General features: G+C 34.6%; 2 protein-coding genes across 13 annotated transcripts; both read right to left on the reverse strand.

The window, feature by feature from the left end:
- Nucleotides 1-507: 507 nt before the first annotated feature.
- LOC117931702 (ATP-dependent DNA helicase 2 subunit KU80-like) lies at nt 508-11110 on the reverse strand. Of its 9 annotated transcripts, none has more exons than XM_034852724.1 (12): nt 11023-11110; nt 9829-9921; nt 9383-9434; nt 8874-9005; nt 7069-7478; nt 4554-4837; nt 3596-3701; nt 3184-3297; nt 1743-1910; nt 1340-1657; nt 1005-1135; nt 508-899 (listed from the first exon to the last, which is right to left on the reverse strand). In XM_034852724.1, the coding sequence occupies exons 1-12, from the start codon at nt 11035-11037 to the stop codon at nt 839-841; spliced, it is 1884 nt and encodes a 627-aa protein (XP_034708615.1). In that variant the 5' UTR covers nt 11038-11110; the 3' UTR covers nt 508-838. The 9 variants fall into 9 exon arrangements, with proteins under 9 accessions (XP_034708615.1, XP_034708614.1, XP_034708608.1 ...); XM_034852723.1 differs by having other exon boundaries at nt 3506-3701; XM_034852717.1 differs by having other exon boundaries at nt 3184-3390; nt 3506-3701.
- A 1678-nt stretch (nt 11111-12788) lies between these two features.
- LOC117932246 (ATP-dependent DNA helicase 2 subunit KU80-like) lies at nt 12789-23678 on the reverse strand. 4 transcript variants are annotated; one of them, XM_034853391.1, is made up of 13 exons: nt 23553-23678; nt 22814-22949; nt 21921-22013; nt 21484-21535; nt 19776-19907; nt 18750-19153; nt 16076-16362; nt 15758-15953; nt 15463-15669; nt 13956-14123; nt 13541-13867; nt 13154-13284; nt 12789-13060 (listed from the first exon to the last, which is right to left on the reverse strand). In XM_034853391.1, the coding sequence occupies exons 2-13, from the start codon at nt 22817-22819 to the stop codon at nt 13000-13002; spliced, it is 2064 nt and encodes a 687-aa protein (XP_034709282.1). In that variant the 5' UTR covers nt 22820-22949; nt 23553-23678; the 3' UTR covers nt 12789-12999. The 4 variants fall into 4 exon arrangements, with proteins under 4 accessions (XP_034709282.1, XP_034709281.1, XP_034709280.1 ...); XM_034853390.1 differs by lacking the exon at nt 22814-22949; XM_034853389.1 differs by lacking the exons at nt 22814-22949; nt 23553-23678 and adding an exon at nt 22675-22772.
- Between the last annotated feature and the right edge of the window lie 440 nt (nt 23679-24118).

Below are 24118 nucleotides of genomic sequence, written 5' to 3' on the forward strand. Positions count from 1 at the left end.
CCATGCGAAGACCAACATTTGTATAGCTAATGGTCCATATAAAAAGTTATCTAGATGATCACTAATGTAAAATATTATTTTAAATGATAAAAATTCTCTTATTAATGACATTTAAGCAGTTAATTTAAAGTAGGTTTGGTAGTGTTTTTAAAAAACGCTTTTAGCCTAAAAAATGTTTTTGAAGAAAAATTATATGTTTAAAAAAATTTTAAAAACACTTTCAAAACTTCTAAAACTCACTTCTCGTGTTGAAAAATCATTTATAGTGTTTTTTGAAAAAAATACTTAATTAATGATTTTCCTAAAAACACTTTAGAATAAAGCACTTCTATTAAAAACACTTTAAGTAAAAATACTATCAAACTCCCTCTTATTCGGTGTTAAGTTTAAAGACTTTTTCTATTCGGTCAAAAAACAAGCACCATCCAAGTAAAAATAAAACTAAAGATAAAAAATTGGTTGCACCAACTAATTTAATTTTGCCTCATGTCACTACATGCATGGCAATTATGAGGAACCAATAATCAATCATTCCACTGCTCAACCCCATAATAACAGGAGGAAAATTTTGGATACAGCTAATGGATATATAAGTAATCAATATTATGTGACTCCTTTGGTTAGGATGATAAGAAACTTCCCTGCAGAATGAACTCAAAACTTTGCCAGGGAACAGAATTTTCAATTCCTCCAAAATACCAAATTCAAGATTGAAAGAAGAGTTCTCTCTTTCTTTCTTTTCTGTTCTTTTGTTTTCTGCCTTTCAGTTCAAAATGGAGTCAGAAACAAAGCTGGTTACTACAAGAAATCCAAAAATAATAAAGAGGTTCTATTTTGTTTACTCTAGTATAGGCTCCTTTTTCACCATAAAGCTTCTGGCCTCATCTTCTGTAACTTCACTGCTTAGAGAAGATGGTAGGGATCAACTGTTGCTGAAAGAAATGAGATTGATATAATGAACAACTTTTGGAATAAAATGGAGCAAATGAGAGGTGGAAATAAACCTGTCTGTTACTTCAGTCTTGGGGATCAGCATGATTTCTTTTGATGCAAGGGATTCACAGAAACTGTTGAGATTATGGTACTTGCAGAATTTGTAAATATGGAGGAGGAAATTGCTGAACTCTGTCGGTTTCTGCACAACAAAAATTTCAAAACTTAAACTGGCTATGCTTGGCCCATGAACATTGCAATCCTTCATTGTATCGGTCGTATATAACATGCTGTACAATAATAGAAACTACCAACAAAATTTATCAGACCAAGAAGCACAAACAGAACTAAACAAAAAAATGCAAAAACAGAAAGACAACCAAGAATGAAGAGAGGTGAAGGATACTTGCTCAAGGATGCAACCCTTGCGAAAGGCAACTAGACAATCCAATGCTTTAAGATGGTTATCCCTTTCATTTGAATTTTGCACCAGGTCAAAAATCTTGTTCTTCATCTCCTTGATTGCTTTACCAACCCACTCTGGGCTTTCTGTGTGTGACATCATGGCTTCAAAATCTTGAATAGGAGTTGAATCTCCAATCTTCTTAACCATAGTAATTACAGATGTATTTTCAACAGAATTGATGGCTCCAGCATCACTACTCTCTCCAATATTTGCTTCCTCTTTCACACCAGACTGTCTGTCTCTAGTTGATTTCTTCAGCTACAAGACAAATCCAAGTATAATTACCAAGAGGAGATTGACATAACTGAGCTAACTACATTCACAAGAGCTTCTATGAATGAACCTTAGGATTCTGCTTGAGTTCAAACCGCCTTTTAAATTCATCAATTATGGACTTGTTTTGAGCAAGGAGTTTTGGATCAGGCTCCGTTATTGTTTTGAGGGTTTTGTCAACTGGAGGAACAGCTGCATATGGCTTCTTCGACTTCAACTCAAGATAACGATAAAAACGCTGTACACACATATAATATGTTTAATTAGTTTGGTCAGATAAACAGAAAGACATGTGAGAAGGAAAACCAAATACTAGGCCAAACACTCTCATGGGTCATCTTCCAGAAAGAGATTTAGATGGTGTCTGTTTTTTTAGCTTTTTGCTAAAAGTAATTTAGTTTTATAATTTAGGTTGTTTGTTTTTCTACTTTTTCATGACTTATTATAAACTTTTTACTAAATAGAAAAAGTCAAAATATGTAATTTTCTAAATAGAAAAAATAACATATTGATTTTTTTTACTTTTTAATACTTAATAGAAATAAAATACTATAAAAACAAACAACCTAATATTTAACACTATTAAGCATTAAGGTTCTATTTAGAATTAAGTAAAAAAACAAACACCACCTTAGATTTGTCTTTGGGCACCCAAGAGTATAGTCCATCCTCAAGAAATCTTATTTGTCACACCCTTTACTGATGCTGCTGGAGTATTTTTTCTTTTGCTGTTCAACTTTACACAGAAAATTGAAGTAACTCCTAGGGCACCAAACTCTTGCACAGCTTTCATTCTGCAACTGTATGGTACCAACTACCAAGTGTCTCCTTTAAGATATACAGTTATGTTCTAAGCTCAATGAAACTATTGTGTTAGTTTGACAATTTGTAGTGCAGAAATCATGCAAGAGAATCATGGAACAGGATCTAACTGGGAAAAAGTACCCGAAAAAAAAGTACATTTACTCATAACGATTTTGATGAACAAAACCATGCTGATCTTAAAACTAGAAAAATATTTGCCTCCCCACTCAAGAAACTAGGGCATTGCTGCATTAAATCTAGCTTCCTAAGGAAACATATGCGGATTTTGATTATCAAAATTCAAAAAAAAAAAAACAAGAAAATTCCACCTCAAAACCAGGTTTTACCAACAGTAAGAACTGATTTTGATTGGTTCAAGAGTGTTGCAGAATAAAAGTGCACAGTTATTACTGAGGTTAAACCAAACAATAATATTGATTGGTTCAAGATTTTTTCAGAATAAAAGCGCACGTCAAACCCAAAAAATGTCAAACCATAGTCGAGTCACTGAGTTTTAGATAGAATATGTTAATCAAGGGCACATTAAACCCAGAAAATTCCAACCTACTCAGGAGACAACACATGAATTTATAAATGAATAAGAGTGATGACAAGCCAGACGAGGACTTATGACTGATTTTGCGCTTCTTACGGGGAATTATGTCAAACTAGGATTATGTACATGGACAAATCACATAATCAATTACCTCCAGAACAGGATTGGGTGTAACATCAGGTAAGAGAGATTCCTCTCTGCCAAATGGTGCAAGATAAAGCATCTGGACCAAGTTATCTGCTGCTTCTTGCTGTCCTTCATTTGGCTGCCATGACAAAGGAAGATTGCTGAAAGATGGAAACTGAAATTCTTGAACATCCTCAGCATAGGGAAGTATATTAAAGTAAAACGAATCAGGCTGTCCAGGAAAAACAAAAAGTTTTCTTAGGGAAAGGAGAGCAATAAAATAAAGAGATGAAATGGCCCAACTGACAACTTCATGGGAAGGAATAAAATAGCATATGAGAACTTACAACACTATCTTTTTCAGATACATTGGGTGTCAAGATCCCTATGATAGCATTTCTCTGTTTTCGTCTCCAAACACAGCGCAAAATTGCTACCTTGTTCATTTCCTTCATTGCTCTTGCTAAGGCAGAAACTGCAAGAATAGCCTTTGTATTTCCTGGCTCAGCAATGAAGATGTTGACATCCTTCTTGTAATAGTGGCTTTGATACATAGGTAGACAAGGGTGAAAAAACAAAAAAGCCAAAAGATCTTTGTTAGAGCATTATAAACATTGTGGGCCTAAATTCTAACAACTTAAGTTTTTAGGAAAGATGGGAACTCAACATGATACTGGTTAACTGGAGGATCTCAAGTTGGAGTCCTCTTCTCATCTATTTATCTGTCTCATTATCATGACCATAAAATTTGTGATTTGTCCATCTCCTTGTTTGTCTCTCCAAGATTGGATATGAGGTCGTGTCATGTGTGAGGGAGATGTTAAGGAAGGATATACATTGTATTTCCCCCATTGATTCATTTATCCATTTATCTATGATCACCAAGCTGCGAGTATAGGGCACGTGAAGGGGATGTTAGAGCATGTCATATGTAGCAAAACCTCGTTAAATGAATGTTTGATAAATTAATAACCTTGCTAAATGCATAAGATACTAATATTTTTAGAAATCCTTAGGGGTCCAAGGAAATATAAATTAATAATTGATGAAGTGCATAATATATATATATAGAGAGAGAGCAAATAGTTCTATATATTAACTTTTTACCACATCTATTGTTTTTTAGATTTATATGTCATACATGTACAAGTACTATACAATAGAAACATAATACTCTTTATAAGTTAATAAATATTCATTTATTAATAAATTAATAACCCCGCTAAGATGATAATTTCTCTTGGTCCTAAGAGTATTATTTTATATGGGTTTTACTGTATAATAGACCTAAATGATAACATCCTAAACTTTTAGGAAACTCAACAATCTAAACCCTTCTAATTGGCATTAACCAACACTAAATCATATGGAAATTGGAAAAACAGCTAGTTTTACCGCATTATGTTTGAAGCATCAGTGAATCCTAGAAGCTTCACACCCTTTTCTGGTTCGAATTTGACAGCTTCCCATTCAGCAGATGAAATTGGAACAACTTGAGGTCCATAACTATAACCTTTAATCCTTTGCGTCAGAGGTACAACTTTGCTAGGATCTTCAACACTTTTATACTGAAGATTTACCCTGACTTCATGTGTGGCAAATTTATCAGTAGGAGGAGCTTCATCTGAATATAGTTTCAGTACAGGGAGCTCTTCAGCTGATTTCTTGTAAACCCATACCTAAATGTTAAAGTTTGCAATTAGATTAATCTCAAAGATACGTTTTATTTTTTATTTTTGTTTTTATTTTTTATAATGTTGTTACACTTGTATGCATGGGATTGCAATGGTGGAACATAAAGAGTTTAGTACACTTGCAGAAGAACATGAAGCTAAGATCCAAAATAATCAAAGCAAGAATGACAATTACATAGTAATTAATAAGATACTGAGGGAATATTATTCGTAGAAGAGTTAGGAAATGGGGTAATGGGATTCCATCACCATGTAAAGGGTAGCATCAAAATGCAAAATGTGATGTGCCCCATCAAGGTGATACCCATCTATTGCCTTCTGTCACCCACATTAGGGTGCCCTTATCTGAACTTGGAGAAAAACAATAACATCACAAATCTCTAAGGTCATTCCCTGGGTGGCTTTCTGCCAAAAACCTTCCTTTCTTTCAGGAACATTAATTCCAAGAGTGACGTAAGAGTATGTACTGCAGCTGATGCTAGACCCTGGCTTGGAAAGAATGGATAAGGAACTCTGAATAAGCTCAGTATTTATCAATGGCAAGTAATAGAAACCCCACCTCCAATCAGTCTATTGAGGCTCTACAACTCCACTAAGTGACACTATCAACCATTGGCAGAGCCAGTGAATGGCTTGAGGGGGAGCAACATCTAGCTATTTATTTCAGGGGGTGGGGGGCAAAAATTGAACAAAAAGTACTCGTAGTCTAGTGGTAACAAAGAGATTCTTCACCTAATCATGATAAAGGGTTCAAGTCCCCCTATGTTAAATTTTTTTAAAAAAAATTCGGAGGAGCATATGCCCCTCCTGGGCATGCATTGGCTCTGCCCCTGCTATCAACCCACAGCCTCCACTGGTCTTGCAAACGCTGAACCTGGCACTGAGCAGTTAGATGCCTGTAACAACTCCTTGAGCAAGCTGCTATTGGCTCTGACAAGTGCCAAACTGTGCACAACAAGGAATTAAAACTTCAGATCATCTGGAGCATTTCTTTTTGAGAAATGTTCTCCTGGTCCTCTTGCCTCACCTTCACAATCCCTCAGACTCTGGTTTACTCTACTGTCAAGCCACAATGTCTCTTTTGTTCCTCCATTCATGAATTACACCTCCCCTAACCAGAAAAACCCAAACAAGAAAGAACCTCTAGATGACTCCTAAAATCAATTGGCACTTTCTATTATGAGTGCACCCAATTTTTTATTGATTTTTTTGTGTGCATAAAAATCTAAGTGGGCTTTCAATCAGTGATTGGTTGCTCAACAGTATGGATATTGCAATACCTAGAGTTTTCTTGCATGTGGCTCAATGACCTTGTTAACAATTGAGATTAGCACTAACCCTTTTTATCTCACAGAAGATTAGAGAGGAATGACTGCAACTTAGAAACAGAACTTCTAGGTCTCAAACTCAAGTTATTCCATTCCAGTGACAATACTGCTTAATCCAATACAATGTTTGTGCTGTTGAGCCAAAAAAAAACAAAAAGCAGACTTCATAAAACTAGAGGAGCACCCTCTTTGGGCCCAGATAAATTAGCTCATAAACTTACCAACTACAAGTAATATGGATTCATGCCATGATACTCCAACCTCAATCAATGATAAGCACCACAGGAACACTTGATGTAGGGAACAAAATTGATTCTATATTAGAGTACGCCTAGAGGCATAGAATGCAAAGCAGTTAATTTAAGCCAGGGGCAAAGTATAGCTAAATATGAAATAAGTCGTGCATTTGCATGCCTTCTCACATACACAGCCAGAAAAACAGGTAAATGCAAATCCATATCACAAAATGTACTCTCATGTATTCCCATCTAGGATAATGCAAATGCCCAAGACCTAGATATGAAGCATCCAAAGGCATCAGGGTTAGTCACGGGAAGGGGCAACAATTGAAACGAGAAAACTAACTATTAATGATTTCATAGGACACAATAATAGCAAACCATGATAGTGCTTGCAAAGAAAAACAGTTCTCAATAAATAACCAAAACAGAATACATAAACAAATTAAAAAAAATAGAAAACCATACACACACTCGCATGTTTGCTACATATATAAATACATAAATACCTATATACATGTTATTAATCTCCTTTAGAATAAATAAAATTTCTTTTCTGGGCAGGAAATAATGTTATGAAACAATCAACCATAAATAAAAATATTACATTTACTTCAGAAGTACATGGATAACATGCCATAAACCTAACCTTGATCTCCATTTTGGGGCTTAATTCAAGATCACCTCTGAATATTGTAACAGGTGCTACGTTCCGAGTTCTAAGGGCGCCTAATAATGAAGTAGGACACTCAACATACACTGTCTTTGCAATTGTCTTCTTGGAAAATAGTTTCAATAGAAGATCATTCTCCTCCATTATTCTCATATTCATATTGCCACTTAGCCTCCCCCTTGCAACTATACATTCCAGCCTCATGCCATGTGCAGTCATTTGTTCAGCAATGGTGCCAATTTCATCTTCTTTTGCTCCTTTATATGGACCCTTGGTAGGACATAGTGCACTTGTAATAAGGCAAAGACGTTTCTTTATCTTTCCCCTTTTTGTCAATAGAAATTTCTTTATCAACATATCCATCCCAACAACAATAGCATCAAGAACTATCAACAAGGTTAAGGAATCAAGAGTATGAAATTGCAATGCTTAATAATGAACAAGGATATGAAAATACAATGCTTACTAATAAACAATTACCAACTACTAAGTCACTTCCTTTCCAAAACAGTTGCCCTCGTGAAATAATGCCAAGAAGTATTCCCCTATACCTTCCAATACAAACAACTAAAAATCTGCCAATTTAAGTGAAATTATGAAATGATATAGTTTATCATACCAAGTGCAATTTTAGGCAGTACTAAAACTTGGAATATCAGTTGTAATCCTGTATAAAACCTATTAAGTTACTTGACATCATGCATAAAATTAGTCAAAAGTTGAATTATATTACAAAATCAGGAATTAATTACTAGGATAGCAAACTGATACAACTGGACAGAAAAATGCATGAGTGAAGTTGATGAGAATGAATCTTCAAGATTTACTCAAGATAGGAATGAAAGGAATGAAGAAATCCTAAATCTTTCTATCAAAGGTATTTAAGTAATTTTGTAGCTTCTTTAAAGTTCTCTAATGTCATAATTAGTTGCTAGCTGATATTTCAGTTTTATTTCGAATTTGGGAAGTTTTGGAATTCTTAGTTTCTAAATTTTCTATTTTCTACATTAATCTATTTTTTTTTTGTAAAGTTTATATTTTTGGGTCCTTAAAATCTAGAAGTTTTATTTATTAAAAATTTTATTATAAAAAGTTTTTTATAAATCTTCTAATCCTAAATCTTTTTAATCTTTTTAGTTTTACCGTTTTAGAAAAGGAATAAGAGTCCTAATAAGTTACTAAATAAGGAAGGTTTAATTTTTCAAGGTTTAATTTAGATTTTAGTGCTTTTGAAAGTTTTATAAGGCTAATTGATGTAAAATAGGATTAATGAAAGATTAATGATTAATAATTTAAAGTTTTATCAGTAGATCTAGCAATTCTTAATAATGAGATTCCATTGATTTTTCTTTTAGATGAAACTCCTAGAAGGCTTTAGAAAGATTTTCAAATTTTTAATCTTCTTTCTCTATATTTTATTTTACTTTCCCCTACTAGCAAAATTTTTTATTCCTTGTTTTTCTCCTTAAACCCTAAAAATGTGAAGCACTAGCCTGTAGATTTGATTGTAGACAACCAGCCTAGGGTTGTCCTCCATCAAAAGTTCATTCTTGAGCAAAACAATCACAACTAGAGAGAGCTCTGATGTCTATTTAAAGAAAATTACAAATTTTTGGGAACCCAAAAAGCATTGGAACGTTATTAATAGAAAGCAGGGAATGCATGTTGAGAAGAACTATTATTTCTTGTTTAATAAACTATAGAACATGTGTTTTCTAAGTCTCTTGTTGAAGAGAATATAACCTTCCAAAACAAAATAATCTATGTAAAATATTGGATACACTCACCAGCAAAAGTCCCTCGAGGAAGTTCTCGTACAGCTTCAACCAGATCACCATCAACAACTTTGTTATCCTGTGAAACCAGCACATGCTTATATCCCCCCACTTTCTTCGTCAGCTCATTTTTAGTAACTGATAATTCCAGGAATGTATGAATTAATACCATTTCTTAACTAGTTAATCCAACATTTGTCCAGTAATATGCAAGTTACAAAAATATGAAACTTTGCCGAAAATCAGCAAAAAATTAAGTACCACTACAATATTTTCTAGATTTCGTATTGATATTTTGAATAATATATATTAGAAATACCATCCTAACAAGGAGTACCAAGAGATATAATAACATGGAGTGAGTTTGCTTCTAACTTTCTCATTCTCATACAACCTCAATGCATGTGGATAATAACATACAAAAGATTTACTCCTTTTGATCTAATGCAATTGACAAATTGTATGGAACTGATCAATGTTCTAAAGAGATCATTTAGTTAAAAAAAGGAACATACCTTTAGTTCCAAATAAAACAATTCCAACTAAATCTTTTTTGTTGTAGATCAGCTGCAATCATAAAAAGGAAGACAATTAGTATAATTTGTAAGCAACCAAGACACTGCAAAGAACTGATGATGCTCTCTTTTACATTCCATATACGGAACCCTATGCAGCTTCCTATGTGAGACCTTAATGATGTCAACTGCAAAAGTTGCAATTAATCAAACATGAAGTTGGAAGAGAAGATTGAAACCCACCAGACTAAAGTTGCAGATACAAACTTTTGTAATTTCCAAACAAAATTCATTCCCCCAATCCAGCCCCCCACCCCAAAAAGGAAAATGATAAAATAAATAAATAAATAAAATAAAATTAATAAATAAATTAAAAAAAAAGGGGGGGGAAGAAGAAGAAATGAAATGGAGAGCTAGATCACTAAAGGAATTAAACTGAAACATGCCTTCTTCTGTAATAGCATGAAGCAGAGTTTTTCAACTTCTGGCAGAAAATTGTGCATTGGTGGACTGACATCAAGCAATAAAACCAATGCCTCCTGTAAAGAAAAAACATAGCATTAATAAGTACAGTAAAGAATGTATATTTACTATAACAACATGAAGAAAAATGGGGTTCATTTGAAGTGGTAGGATACTAAGCGGATGTATGTATAGTCTATCACTGGAATAGTTCCTCTGAGAACAAGTACTTTCCTTTTTTACATGTCACACAGAGAATTTAAATGACCATGTCCCTCAAATGGCAGAAGCTCTATTCAGAGCTGGCTAGATATGTTGAAGAAATATCAACATGACTGGATTCCCAGGTAAATTGAATCAACATTTCCTTGTGTCGCTAAGAAACACTCTCAAAAGGCGACAACAGACAGAATGTGCTTAGAAACAGAGAAGACACAAGTTATTAAATAGGCGTAAATTGGAGGGTTTTTCGAAAAACCCTCCAATCTGCCTGGCTAAAAACAACCCAGTTAGGTAAATATAACCTAAAAAATGTTAAGTTTTGTCTTGTTTAGCAACGGCTTCAAAGTTTCAAGGTGGTTAACTACTACCTTAAGTTATTTTCCAGGTTGAGAGAAAAAAACCAAACGAAGTAAAGACGTGGTACTGCAGAAGAAACACTTTCCTCCAAAAAGGGCCAGTTCTCCAGCAACATCAAAAACAAGTTTTTTATCTTCTGTTTTCTCAAGACACTGAAAATGTAACACCCCCACAAAATTATTCCATTTTTCCACAAAACATTTTCTCAAAATAAACCAAATACAGAAGAACAAAAAAAAAAAAAAGGTTCCCATCCCTTGAGGGAAATGGCAACCAGAGGAATCCCAAAAACCAGCGTTGAACTCTGAGCACAGCCACCCTACTTCCACAGCTTCATTAACTGAAGTTATATACTAACACTAAGTTACTCTGCTATTCAAAATCAGCAAACGGAAAACACTAAAACAAAAACAGATAAAAAAAGCCCTAAAACCCATGAAGACCAACAAGTGAAGCATCATACGGATCATGTTATGAATTCTCAAAACAACAAAAACAAAAAACAAAGTATAAGCAGATTTCTGCAGAAAAGCAAAATCATTCCAGATACAAAACGCTAACATAACAAAAGCAACCTTTCATTTGAATGAAAATTTCACCTGATTTCGAATCATTTCAGAGGATGAGAGAGAGAGAGTTAGTTCAGCTTCTTGTGGAAGCTAAAAGCCTAAAACGGGTTTCATTTGAATAGCGATGGCATGGTGGTTTCCTGTTCCCGCCCCCGTTAGAGGACGAACAAATACTAAAACGGCACCGTTTTGAAAGAACTCAACTTGGGGACCGTTTGGTTAGGCTGCAGTTTTTGCACCCCTCGATACCATCAATTTTTTATTTTTTATTTTATATTTTGAACCAAAATATTGAGAGTATCAATGCCAAACATAAGCTTTTATTTATAATTTTTAAAAAGTATAAACTATATATATATATATATATATATGTTTTAGCCTTTTAGGCACAAATATCCTAATAGAAATAAATAACATAAATGTCACACAAATTTTCCAATTTTTTTATTATTTTAAATCAATATTTATGTCAAGGTGAGATTATATTTATAATTTAAAAATAAAAATATTTATTTTGTAAGAAAAAAATTAGAGCATTTTTGTCCGGTATTTTTTTTAGGGTTAAAAAAGTTGAGTTAAGGTTTAATTGATGACAAATAGTTTGTTTAGTTTATTTTATTTTTTCTTTTTTCTTTTTTTTTTTAACATATATGAAATAAAAATTTATTTCATAACAATAAATTAAAAAAAAATTATAATATCAATAAATTAAAAAAATTTATAAATTATACTTATTTTTTATATAATCAAAATTTTAAAAATTATAAATTATAAAGATGGGAAAAACAAAACAAAACAAAACAAAACAAACGGTGCAGGTAGGACAGCCCGCCCTGTTTGTAAAAAGATCTTCCCTCACCTTCTCTCAAGGGAATTTATTTTTTAAAATAAAAAAAAATTATTAAAATATAATATTTTAAAAATAAATATAAAAAATGACACTTTTTATCCATTATTTTATTTTTACATCAAACTCCAATTTTTTAAAAGATGAAGTCACTTTTTATATTGAATTTATCATTTGAAAAAATGAGTTTATTTTTTGTATTAAATTCATTGTTTTAAAAGGTGAGTTTATTTTGTTGTATTAAATTCATTGTTTTAAAAGGTGAATTGTGTTTCATTTTTAAAGTGAACTCATTTTTTCAAAATTAAAATAGTTTTAGAATTATTTTTCATGTTACAATAATTTTTTTTTAAAAAAAATACACTACTTTAAAAAAATGAATTTATATATGTAAAAATGATATGGTATAATATAATTTGATATTGTTATTAAAAATCTAAAAAATTGAATATTATTATATAAGATAATATGGATTATAAACGTAATCGATTGTCAAAACCTTATCCCCGAGACCAATCCAAATTAAATTCAGATTGAAATTTTTTTTACCTAAACCCAACCTCTATTAAAAATGATTATCTAAACTCGCTGGTGCATTAGATTGATTCAACCTAAGCTCGTCGGAGCATTAGATTGGTCTCGGGTTGACTCGGGCAACCCACCCAAGTTACACCCCTACTCGGCACCAACCAATTTACTGTTTCAAACTCCTCTGCAGTTGAGGAAAAATCAACTTTCTTCCAAGTCACTAGTTGTAACTGCTATAACTAATGGGCACCAATTTCCAACTTCTTCAAGGCCTTCAGTAGAGCAGCACAATAACATTTATGAGAGCTTATCTGAGCTCTATCTCCCTCCCACCATGACTAGTACGGACCAATATTTTTTTACAGTAGGTTGAGTACACGGCTTTCATGATTTTGTCTATAAATTGTGAAAAGGCTTGGAATGCTAAAATCCAGAATGAGAAGAATCATACTAATGGAAACCAAAGCTCAGACGTATCAAAATTTGAATTCCTTTTTCCTACATAATATCATGATTAACCTACATTTCCTTTCCTATTCCCATATACCAAACACACCTGAAAGGAGTCAGACCTCAGTAAGTGTGTGGTTAACAATAAGCAACAAAAGTTCACATGGAGCTGCTCAATTTGTTTACTCTAGTTTTGGCTCCTTTTTCACCATCAAGCTTCTAGCCTCATCTTCTGTAACTTCACTGCTTAGAGAAAAAAAGTAGAGACAAAAACACATTAATGCTGAAAGAAATGAGGGTGATGCAATGAACATTCGAAAATGTGGGTGGTCTAACCTGTCTGCTGCTTCTGTCTTGTTGATCAGCATGATCTCCTTGGATGCAAGAGATTCGCAGAAACTATTAAGGTTATGTTTCTCACAATATTTGTAAAGATGGTGAAGGAAATCATTGAACTGTTTTGGTTCCTGCACAAGAAAATTTTTCAGAACTTAACTGAGCATGCTCAGTCTAGCCATGGTTGTTAAAACACCAGTGTGAGTGCAGGCCTCCAGATTGCTAATGCACCTTGTGTTCATTCATTGTACTGGTCATATATAACATACCGAACATAATAGAAACTACCAACAAAATTTATCATGCCAAGGAGTTTAAAACAGAACAAGGCAGAAAAAGCAAAAACAACAAACGCAGCCAAGAAAGAAGAGAGGTGTGATGGTATACTTGCTCAAGGACGCAACCCTTGCGAAGGGCAACTAGATATTCCAGTGCTTTAAGATAATTATCCCCTTCATAGGAGTCTTCCACCAGGTCAAAAATTTTATTTTTCATTTCGTTAATTGCTTTCCCAACCCATTCCGGGCTATCTCTGCGTGACATCATGGCTTCAAAATCTTGAATAGGAGTTGAATCTCCAATCTTCTCAACCCCAACAGTAGATGTATTTTCAATAGATTTGATGGCTTGGCCATCACTACCATCCCCCATACTAGCTTCCTCATTCAGTCCAGATGGTCTTTCTCTCAATAATCGTCTAGTTGATTTCTTAAGCTGCAACACAAATCAAAATATAATCTCCAATTAGAGATTGGCATGATGACACAATTATCTTCATGCACAAGTGTTTCTATGAAAAAACCTTTGGATTCTCTTTGAGTTCAAAGCGCCTTCTGAATGCATCAATTATGGGCTTGTTTTGAGAAAGAAGTTCTGGATCAGGTTCAGTTATCTTCTTGAGACTTTCGTCAAGAGGAGGAACAGCTGCATCTGGGTGCTTTGATTTCAACTCAAGATGACGATAAAAACGCTGTCCACACATGTAACATATTTAATCAGTTTGGTCAGATAAAAAGAAACACATGTTAAGAAGCAAAACAAAAACTGGGTGAAACACTCTCATGGATCATCTTCCAGAAGGGAATTTAAACAATTTGTCTTTCAGCACCAGGTTCATAACTTGCTGTTTAGAGGTTCACCTGGAGGGTTTTTCTATTTTTTTACTTTTTAATTTTATTCATTTTTTGTCGTTTGATTCTAAACCTAAAACTGAAGTAACTCCTAGAGACACCAAACATACAAGATAATAATTATGTCCTAAGTTCAACGAAATAATTGTGTCAGTTTGTCTTGCAGAAATCCTGCAAGGGTACTGTGGAGCAGGATTTCAGTGGGAGAAAAGTATCAAGTCCTAAGTGGTCCAAGACACAAACCCAGTATAACAGGGTTGCTTCCTAGGCTGCATCCACAAAGGAGAAGAGATTTCAAAATATAGGCTCATAAAAGAAAGCTGAAAAAAGCAGGGCATTTGGTAAACAAACTTAATGACTTTATATCACTATATGAATTAATAAGTCATTAATCAAACTACGTATGTCTGAACTTAATACTACTTAAAATCAAAACTAACATAAGGTAACAAGTAAAATGAATCACTTTTTCTACATCCATATAATTATGCCTTTGTTGCCCAAAACTCTCAACCTTTTATTAACTTTCTACAACAACCATCAACCTTTCTCCTTTGTTTTTCTCTCACAAATTCATTACTTTAATATTAATAGGGATAAATATGTCAAAGTCAATAGTTTCAAAAAATGTTTAAGTTAGTTTTACTAAACAGCCTTGATGCTTGAGATAAGAATCAAATAATCAGTATTTAGTTTTTACCAACACACAACATACTCACAATATAGTAGCAATGTGACAAGAAGCTAACAATTTGACAAACAAAATCATGCTGATCTTGAATTTGGAAAAATTATGTGCCTCTGCTGTATCAAATCTAGCTTTCCAACTATTCTTGAAGTTGATTATCAAAATTAAAAAGCAAATAATTTCCACCTTAAAACTAGGTTTTACCAAAAAGTAATTAACAGATTTTGATTGGTGCAAGATTGTTGCAGAATAAAAGCACACATCAAACCCAGAAAATGTCACACCAGTCACACCAATGAGTCTTAGCTTGAATATGTTATTCAAGAGCACATCAAATAGAGAAACCTTAAACCCATTCAAAAGAAAATAAGTGAATTAATAAATAAATAAAAGTGATAAAAAGAACAGCTGAATTACAATCCTTTTGGCACATCCTACTGGGGACCATGATAAAATGGATATGCACATGGGAGAATGACATAATTAATTACCTCCAGAACAGGATTTGGTGTCAAATCAGGCAGTAGAGTCTCCTTGCTGCCAGATGGTGCAAGGTCAAGCATCTTGACCAAGTTATCTGCTGCCTCTTGCTGTTCTTCATTCGGCTGCCACGATGCAGGGAGATTGCTGAAAGATGGAAACTGAAATTCCCGAACATCCTCAGCATAAGGAAGTACATTGAAGTAAAATGAATCTGGCTGTGCAGCAAATCCAACAAGCTTGCTTAAGGGATGTGACCAACCAACAACTTCAAGGGATGTAATAAAATTGCACATGAGAACTTACGATATCATCTTTGTCAGACACATTGGGTGTCAAGATCCCTATGACAACACTTCCCTGTCCTTGTCTCCATACACAGCGCAAAATTGCTACCTTATTCATTTCCTTCATTGCTCTTGCTAAGGCAGAAACTGCAAGCATGGCCTTTGTATTGCCCGGCTCAGCAATGAAGATGTTGACATCGTGCATATAATAGTGGCTTTGACATGAAAGGCAGATAAGGAGGAAAGAAACAAGTAAGCCAAATGATCCTAATTATTCTAATTGGCATTAACCAATGCTACATCATATGGATCCAAGTAAAAGGATGGCTAATTTTACCGCATTACATTTGAAGCATCAGTAAATCCTAAAAGCTTCACACCCTTTTCTGGTTTGAACTTGACAGCTTCCCATTCTGCGGATGAAATAGGAATAACTTGAGGCCCATAACGATAACCTTTAATCCTTTGCTCTGGGGGTACAACTTTGCTAGATTCTTCAACGCTTTTGTACTCGAAATCTACCTTCACCTCATGCGTGGCAAATTTATCAGTTGGAGGAGCCTGATCAGAATATTGCTTCAGAGTGGGGAACCTCTCCTCAGCCGTTTTCTTGTAAACCCATACCTAGTCCATATCAAAGTTGGAACAAAATGAATTTCAAAGTTTTTTCTTTTTTTTTTTCAAATAATGATGTTACACTTGTATGCATGAAGTTGCAATGGTGGAACGTAATAGCAGTTAAGAACACAAACATAAGAATATGAAGGAAACATCCAAAACATATAAGCAAGAATGGCAATTACATAGTAATTAATAAGATGTTCTGGCATTATTAAGCGTACAAAAGTTTGTTAGAGAAGGTCACAAGGTTCCAACACAATGCAAACTCTGGCATCACAAAGTGACATATGGCATGAACCCCCCCACCCATCAAAAGGCAATACCCATGTGGCCCATTTGATCACCTGCACTAGGGTGCCTTATCTGAACTTGGCAAAAAACAACAGCACTACAATCCTGAAGTCTCCAAGGTCATTTCCCTGGTGACTTTCTGGCAAAGGCCTTCTTTTCCTTCAGGACTACTGCATGCCAGTGTGACAAAACACCAGGCACCACAGATAAGGCCACTTGCTAGACACTGGCTTGGGGAGCATGACTGAGGCTAAGTAAGCTTGGAACTTGTCAATGGCAAGTAATATTGACCCCAGCTCCAACGAATAGAATGCCTGGAGGGGCCTTTTTATTTACATGTTTGTTAAAGCAGCCCCAGCCCACTGAGGCTGCATCAACCTCTACCACTCGCTTGTAGGGAAAGAGAGTTCTCCTCTAGTAATGGAGCAATTATTTTCCCTGTAGGTAACTCAGCTGCAACCTCCATTTGGTGACACTGTCAACCCACAGCCTTAACTGGCCTTTCTAACACAGCATCTAGCACTGAGCAGCTAGATATCTGTAATAACAGCATGATCAAGCTGCTATTGGTTCTGACGAGCAAAATTGCCCATGTAGCACCCCAGGACTTCAGATTTTCTGGAGTACTTCCTTCTGAGAAACACCCTCCCTGTGCTCTCAGCTCATCCTCATTCTCCCCCAGACTACGCTTTACTATACATTCAAGCCAGCATGTTGCCTCTGTTCCTTCTCCATTCATCCACTACACCTCCCTTGATCAGCAGAACCTACACAAGAACCTGTAGATGTCTCCTAAAATCAATTGGCACTTCCTAGTAGAGATGCACTCCTTCTTTTGACTGGTGCTTATATATAAAATATTGGTTTTCCTATTAGAGAAAGAATTGGCACTTTCTAAGTGGGTTTTAATCAAAAGATCCGTTACTAATTGTATAGCGATGGCAGCATCTAGAATTTCCTTGCACATGCCCCTATAACGTTGTTGACAATTGAGATTAACACTAACAATTTTTATCTCTCAGAATATTAAAAAGATAGAACTACTACTTTGAAACAGAAATATAGATTCATGCTACGATACCTTAAGAAATCAAGCAATGACAAGCTTCAACAGGAATGCTTTACGTAGGGGACCAAGTTGATTTGATATTAGAGCATGCCCAGAGGCATAGAATGCTAATGAAATGCAATTAATAAATACCAGGGTAAAGGAACAGCTAAACATGAACTGTAATGCAATTGCATGCCCTCTTCTGTACACAGCCAGACAAACAGCTAATGCACAGGCCCAGGATCTAGCAATGACATATCCAAAGGCATCAGGGTAGTCATAGGAAAGTGCAATAGTTGAAACAAGAATATTTAACTATTTGCGATTTGATATGATACAATGTGACAATCATTAAAATGCTTGAAGAGCAAGTGAGCAACATAGTTATTAATCAAAAAAAGATAGAACTACTACTTTGAAACAGAAATATAGATTCATGCTACGATACCTTAAGAAATCAAGCAATGACAAGCTTCAACAGGAATGCTTTACGTAGGGGACCAAGTTGATTTGATATTAGAGCATGCCCAGAGGCATAGAATGCTAATGAAATGCAATTAATAAATACCAGGGTAAAGGAACAGCTAAACATGAACTGTAATGCAATTGCATGCCCTCTTCTGTACACAGCCAGACAAACAGCTAATGCACAGGCCCAGGATCTAGCAATGACATATCCAAAGGCATCAGGGTAGTCATAGGAAAGTGCAATAGTTGAAACAAGAATATTTAACTATTTGCGATTTGATATGATACAATGTGACAATCATTAAAATGCTTGAAGAGCAAGTGAGCAACATAGTTATTAATCAAAAAAAAAAAAAAAAAGCAAAGAAGAAGAGAACAAATAAATAAATAAATAGAGGTACACATACACACACAAACTGATGTTCATTACATGGATATGTACATACATACATGTTATTAATCTCCTTTAAAATACATAGTTTCTTTCATAGGTAGGAAAAAACAGTATGGAACAATTAACAGTAAATAAAAATATTAAGTTTACTTCAGGATTATATGGGTAACATGCCATAAATCTCACCTTGATCCTCATTTTGGGGCTTAGTTCAAGATCACCCCTGAATATTGTAACAGGTGCTATGCTTCGAGTTCTAAGGGCACCTAATAATGAAGTTGGAGTCTCAACATACAGTGTCTTTGCAGTTGTTTTTGTTGAAAATAGTTTCAGCAGAAGATCATTCTCATCCATTATTCTCATATCCACATTGCCACTCAGCCTCCCCCTTGCAACTATACATTCTAGTTTCATGCCATGTGCAGACATTTGTTCAGCAATGGTACCAATTTGATCTTCTTTTGTTCCTTCATAAGGATCTTTGATAGGACATAGTGCGCTTGTAATAAGACAAAGACGTTTTTTTCCCTTGTTTGTAGATCCAAATTTCTTTATCAACATATCCATCCCAACAACAATGGCATCAAGAACTATCAATGACGTTAGGGAATCAAGGATATGAAAATATGATGCCTAAATATGAGCAATTAGCAGTTCACTGGCTCACTTCCTTTCTAAACTGTTGCCTCAGAATAATATCAAGAAGTATCCCCCTACACCTTCCAATGAGAACCACTAAAAATTTACCAAATGTAAAATGGGAAAATTTTGTGAAATAATATACTTCATCATATCAAAAGCAATTCTAGGCAATCTTAAAAATTGAAACATTAGCTGATATTCTGTGTAGGACCTATTAAATTACTTGAAATCATGAGTAAAATTAGTTAAGACTTGAATAACAACATAAAACAAGGAATGCATTCCTGGGATAGCATATTTAACTGTTGACATTGGAGAGAAAAATGCATGAATGAAGTTCGTTTACTTGAGCAAAAAAATTACAATTGAAGAGAGTTCTGATCTTTGCTCAAAGAAAATAACAATTGTGTTGGGAGTTCAAGGAGCTTTGGAATGTTAATACTAAAAGCAGAAAATGTCTGTTGAGAAGCAATAATATTTTGTGTAGAATAAACTATAGAAAAAGTGGTTTCTAATTCTCTTGTTAAAGACAAGTGTTAACAAAAGTAATCTATGTAAACTATTGGATACAATCACCAGCAACAGTTCCTCGTGGAAGCTGTTGTAAAGCTTCAACAAGATCACCATCAACAACTTTGATATGTCGTAAGACCACCACATGCTCATATCCTCCCACTTCCTTTGTCAGCTCATTATTAGTATCTGAGAATTCCAGGAATGTATGAATTAATAACATTTCTGTAATTAGTAAATCCTACATCTTTCCAAGAATAGGAACATTGATAAAATATGAAACTTTGCTGAAAATCAGCACTAGCTTAAGTACAATACCAACATTACTGGAAGAGATTATTGATGTTCTGAATGTTATATACGTGAGAAACACCATACCTGGTATGAGGTACCAAGAGATAAAACAACATAGATTGAGTTTGATTCTTCTAATTTTCTCACTCTTATACTACCTCAATGCATTTAGATAATAACAAATAAAAGATTCACTTTTTTTTTTTTGTCTAATGCAATTGGCAGGTTGCTTGGTACTGCTGAGTACCAACCAGAAATAGCTTCTCTGCATCACAAACTCAAACCATGAAAAACATAGGTGAGCAGGAGTTTGGAGTTGCATTTGAGAGCAAAGGAAGCTAGGAGTTTGGAGTTGCCTTTTTCAGAGGAGGAAGTTTTCCCTGCCCTCTCAGCTTTGAATGGGGATAAAACCCCGGGACCTAATGTGTTCACTGTAGACCCTTGGCAGCTATGTTAGGACTTTGTAAAGAGTGAAATGTTGGGATTCTTAAGGAAATTCTATGAGCAAGGGCTCATGAAAGAAGTTTAAATGCCACTTTCTTGGTCTTAATCTCAAAAAAAAAAAAAAGGTGAAGCAGGAGATTTGAAGGACTTTAGGCCAATTAGTCTGGTGGAGAGTCTGCACAAATTACTACCAAAGGGCAGTAGCAAATAGATGTGCAGGGCAGGGTGGCCTCTAGCTCTCAAAATGCCTTTATTGAAGGGAGACAAGTTTTGAGCGGTGTTCTTGTTGCAAATGAGGTCATTGATTCAAGGTTGAAGAGTTGTTCTAATCGCATTCTATGCAAACTTAACATTAAGGTCTATGATCATGTTAGTGTTTTCCGCTTACGGTTTAGGAGAAAATGGGTTTTGGCCAAAAGTGGATTAAATGGTGTATATCAACAGATAGGTACTGAGTGATTGTTAAATGTACTCCTACTGAACTGGATGGTTTAAATGGTGTTCTATTTGTTATGGTGATGGAGACTCTTAGCCACTTCTAGTAAGAGTAAGGGAGAGGGGTTTCATCTCAAGTTTTAAGGTGGGAGTCGGGAGGTAACAGTGGCAAGGGAGTGGAAATGTCTCACCCATTGTTTTCTGACAACACCTTGATTTTTTGTGAGGCATGCAAAGATCAAATGATGTATATTAGATAGATTCTGATATTAGGGCTTTTAACAACGTTGAGTTATCAAATCAAAAGATTAATTCCTTCTTTATGTGTAATTTTTTGGAGTGGATCAAAGGGAGATTAGAGGATGTGTCCATGTTTATGGTAGATTTTTTCAATTGGTTAGAGTGCAAGTAAGGGGAGGAAGAGTTTTTATTTTCTCTCTTCTTCTTCTGCCCTGTAGCACACTTGTATACATCTTGTGTACTTTGTGTGCCTTTTTTTATGCTTATTAATATCTTGCCTCTTGCCTATCCAAAAAAAAACATATATTGCATCAACATGTAAATGATTATTCAGTAAAAAACTCTAATGTACCTTCAGTTCCAAATAAAACAATTCCCACTTCATCATTTTTGCTGTAAATCAGCTGCAATTATTACAGTGAGAAAATTAGAATAATTTCTACAAAAGGCAAGACACCATAAATAACAGATGGTGTTCTCTCTTTCACTCTTTCATTCCATAAACAGAAACCCACGCAGGTCCCCATGTTAGATCTTAAGGATGACAACTGAAAATCTGCAATAGTCAAACATAAAGTTGAAAAAGAAGATTGAACCCACCCCCCACCAAGAATAAACTTGTAGATACATAGTTCTATTTCCAAATGACATTCTTCTCACTAAACAAACCCCCTACCCCGAAAAGAAAAGCAACCAACCCCGCCCCCCCCAAAAAAAAAAAAAAACTACAGCAACAACAAACTGACAAAGAAGTAGATCACTAAAGTAATTAAAAACTGAAACACGTGCCTTCTTCTGTAATAGCATGGAGCAGAGCTTTTCAACCTCTGGCAGAAAAGTGTGCATTGATGGACTGACATCAAGCAATAAAAGCAATGCCTCCTGTTAAAGGAATACATAATATTTGTAAGTACAGTAAGGAATGTATTCTACCCCCAAAAAAATAAGTACAGTAAAGAATGTATCTCCACTGCCACCATCTGAAGATAAATTGGTTTCATGATCCGGCCTATTTTCGCACCCAAGTATCCTTCATTGTCTACTTATTCCTAAAGAGTGGATGGCAGTAACTTTAGCTAAATGTTTGTGAAGTTCACAGAAGAGATTAAGTGCTAGAGTAATAGGTAGATGCATAATCTAAATACTTTATCAGCGGAATAGTTCCTCCAAAAACAAGTACTCATAGTTTCATGCCCCACATAGAGCATTTAAATGATTGAATCCCTCAAATTGTAGGAGCTCTATCACTCAGGCCTTCCTAGATGTGTTGAAAAGCTATAACCATGATTGTTTTTCCTGATGAAATGAATCAACATTTCCCTGTGTGACTAAGAAGAACTCTCAAAAGGCAACAAGAAAGGCAGATAATTATTGGAAACACAAGCGATTGAATAGATGCAAATTGGAAGGAAAAAAATTCTGACGGCCATAAAATCAATGGGTTTCTGTAAAACCCAAAAATCCAGCCAGATTAAAAAAAAAAATCCACCCAGCTACTTGGTTTAGCAATGGCTTCAAAGTTTCAAGGTGGTCAGCTCCCTACCTTAAAACATTTTCCAGCTTGTGAGAAAAAGAAAAACCAAAGCAAAGAAATGATACTGCAAAACATACAAATATCCCAAAGAGCAATCAGATTCCTGGGCAACTCCTAAATCACACATGTATCACATTTTCCAACCTACCCTCATTTAGCATGTATCTTTTTTGCAGGCCATTTTATAGGAATTGAAAAAGAATAGCACCACCCAAGCAGACCAGAATCAGGATGCCCTAGTTCACACCAGAATCAAGTACCATTGCCACTGAGCTAGGACCAACCTGCTAGCAAAAAAATTAAAGACATGCTTGGTTCCATACCCAAAGAAGAGAAAAACTGTGGAAGATTTGTTCAGCAAGGTCTTTCCAAGAAACCCTTTTCCCCAAAAAGGACCAGTTTCTCCAAGAACATCAGAAAATGTTTCCCAGTTTCTGCGTTCTTTATGACCCAAAAAAAATATATATATCTGAAAATGAAACATCCCCCAAATTATTTCCATTTTTCTACAACCCCTTTTCTTAAAATGAAGCAAACACAGTAAATATACACAAAAATTTCCGACCCCTAAAGCCAAATCCAAACCAGCAGAAACCCAATCACAAACAATGAACTCTGACCAGAGTCACCCTATTTTCACAGCTTAATTAACTTAACTCGTATATTAACACTAACTCTGCTATTCAAAATCAGCAAATAAAGAACACAAACAAATCGAAAGCCCTACAACCCAAAAGAGGATATGACAAGTGAGGCATCATCTGGAACATTTTATGTATTTTCAAACCAACAAAAACAAGTGTCAGCGGACTGCTGCACAAAACCAAAATCAATACAGGTACAAAACACTACAGCAGCAAAGAGCTTTCGATTTTAGTGAAAATCACCTTATTTCGAGCCATTCCAGAGGATGAGACAGAGGGAGTTCAGCTTCTTGTAGAAGCCCAAATGGGGTTTTATTTAAAAAGTTAGAAACTGTTGACATGCATCTTCTTTGTTTCTTCTTCCCGCCCCTGTAAGAAAATGACTAAATTATAAGACGGTTCCGTTTTAGAGGAGCTTTACTTAGGGACCGTTTGGCTCAGCTGCTGCTATTTTTTCCTTTTTTCTAAGCAAAACATATTTTCAAATATTCATTAAGTTAATAAAATGATTAGAAACAATCATAATTTTAAATGCATTTTCTCTAATAAAAATAAATAAAAACCATTTAAAATTGTATGCTTAATCAAATTTTTTAATTTTTCATTGTTTTGTTCTCTCAATAGAATAAGAATGTTAAAATTTTTTAAATTAATCAGACCAGGTTGGATAAACTTCTAATTTTATTATTTTTGGAAAAACAAAAAATGTACATATTTTTATTTTTAGTTTTATTAAATTCGAAAATGTTTGAACACATTTTTGTTTTTCAAAACAAAAAAAATACCTAGAATTTATTTGAAAACTATTT

The sequence above is a fragment of the Vitis riparia genome, chromosome 15 (assembly GCF_004353265.1).
Source record: "Vitis riparia cultivar Riparia Gloire de Montpellier isolate 1030 chromosome 15, EGFV_Vit.rip_1.0, whole genome shotgun sequence".
Taxonomy (NCBI): domain Eukaryota; kingdom Viridiplantae; phylum Streptophyta; class Magnoliopsida; order Vitales; family Vitaceae; genus Vitis; species Vitis riparia.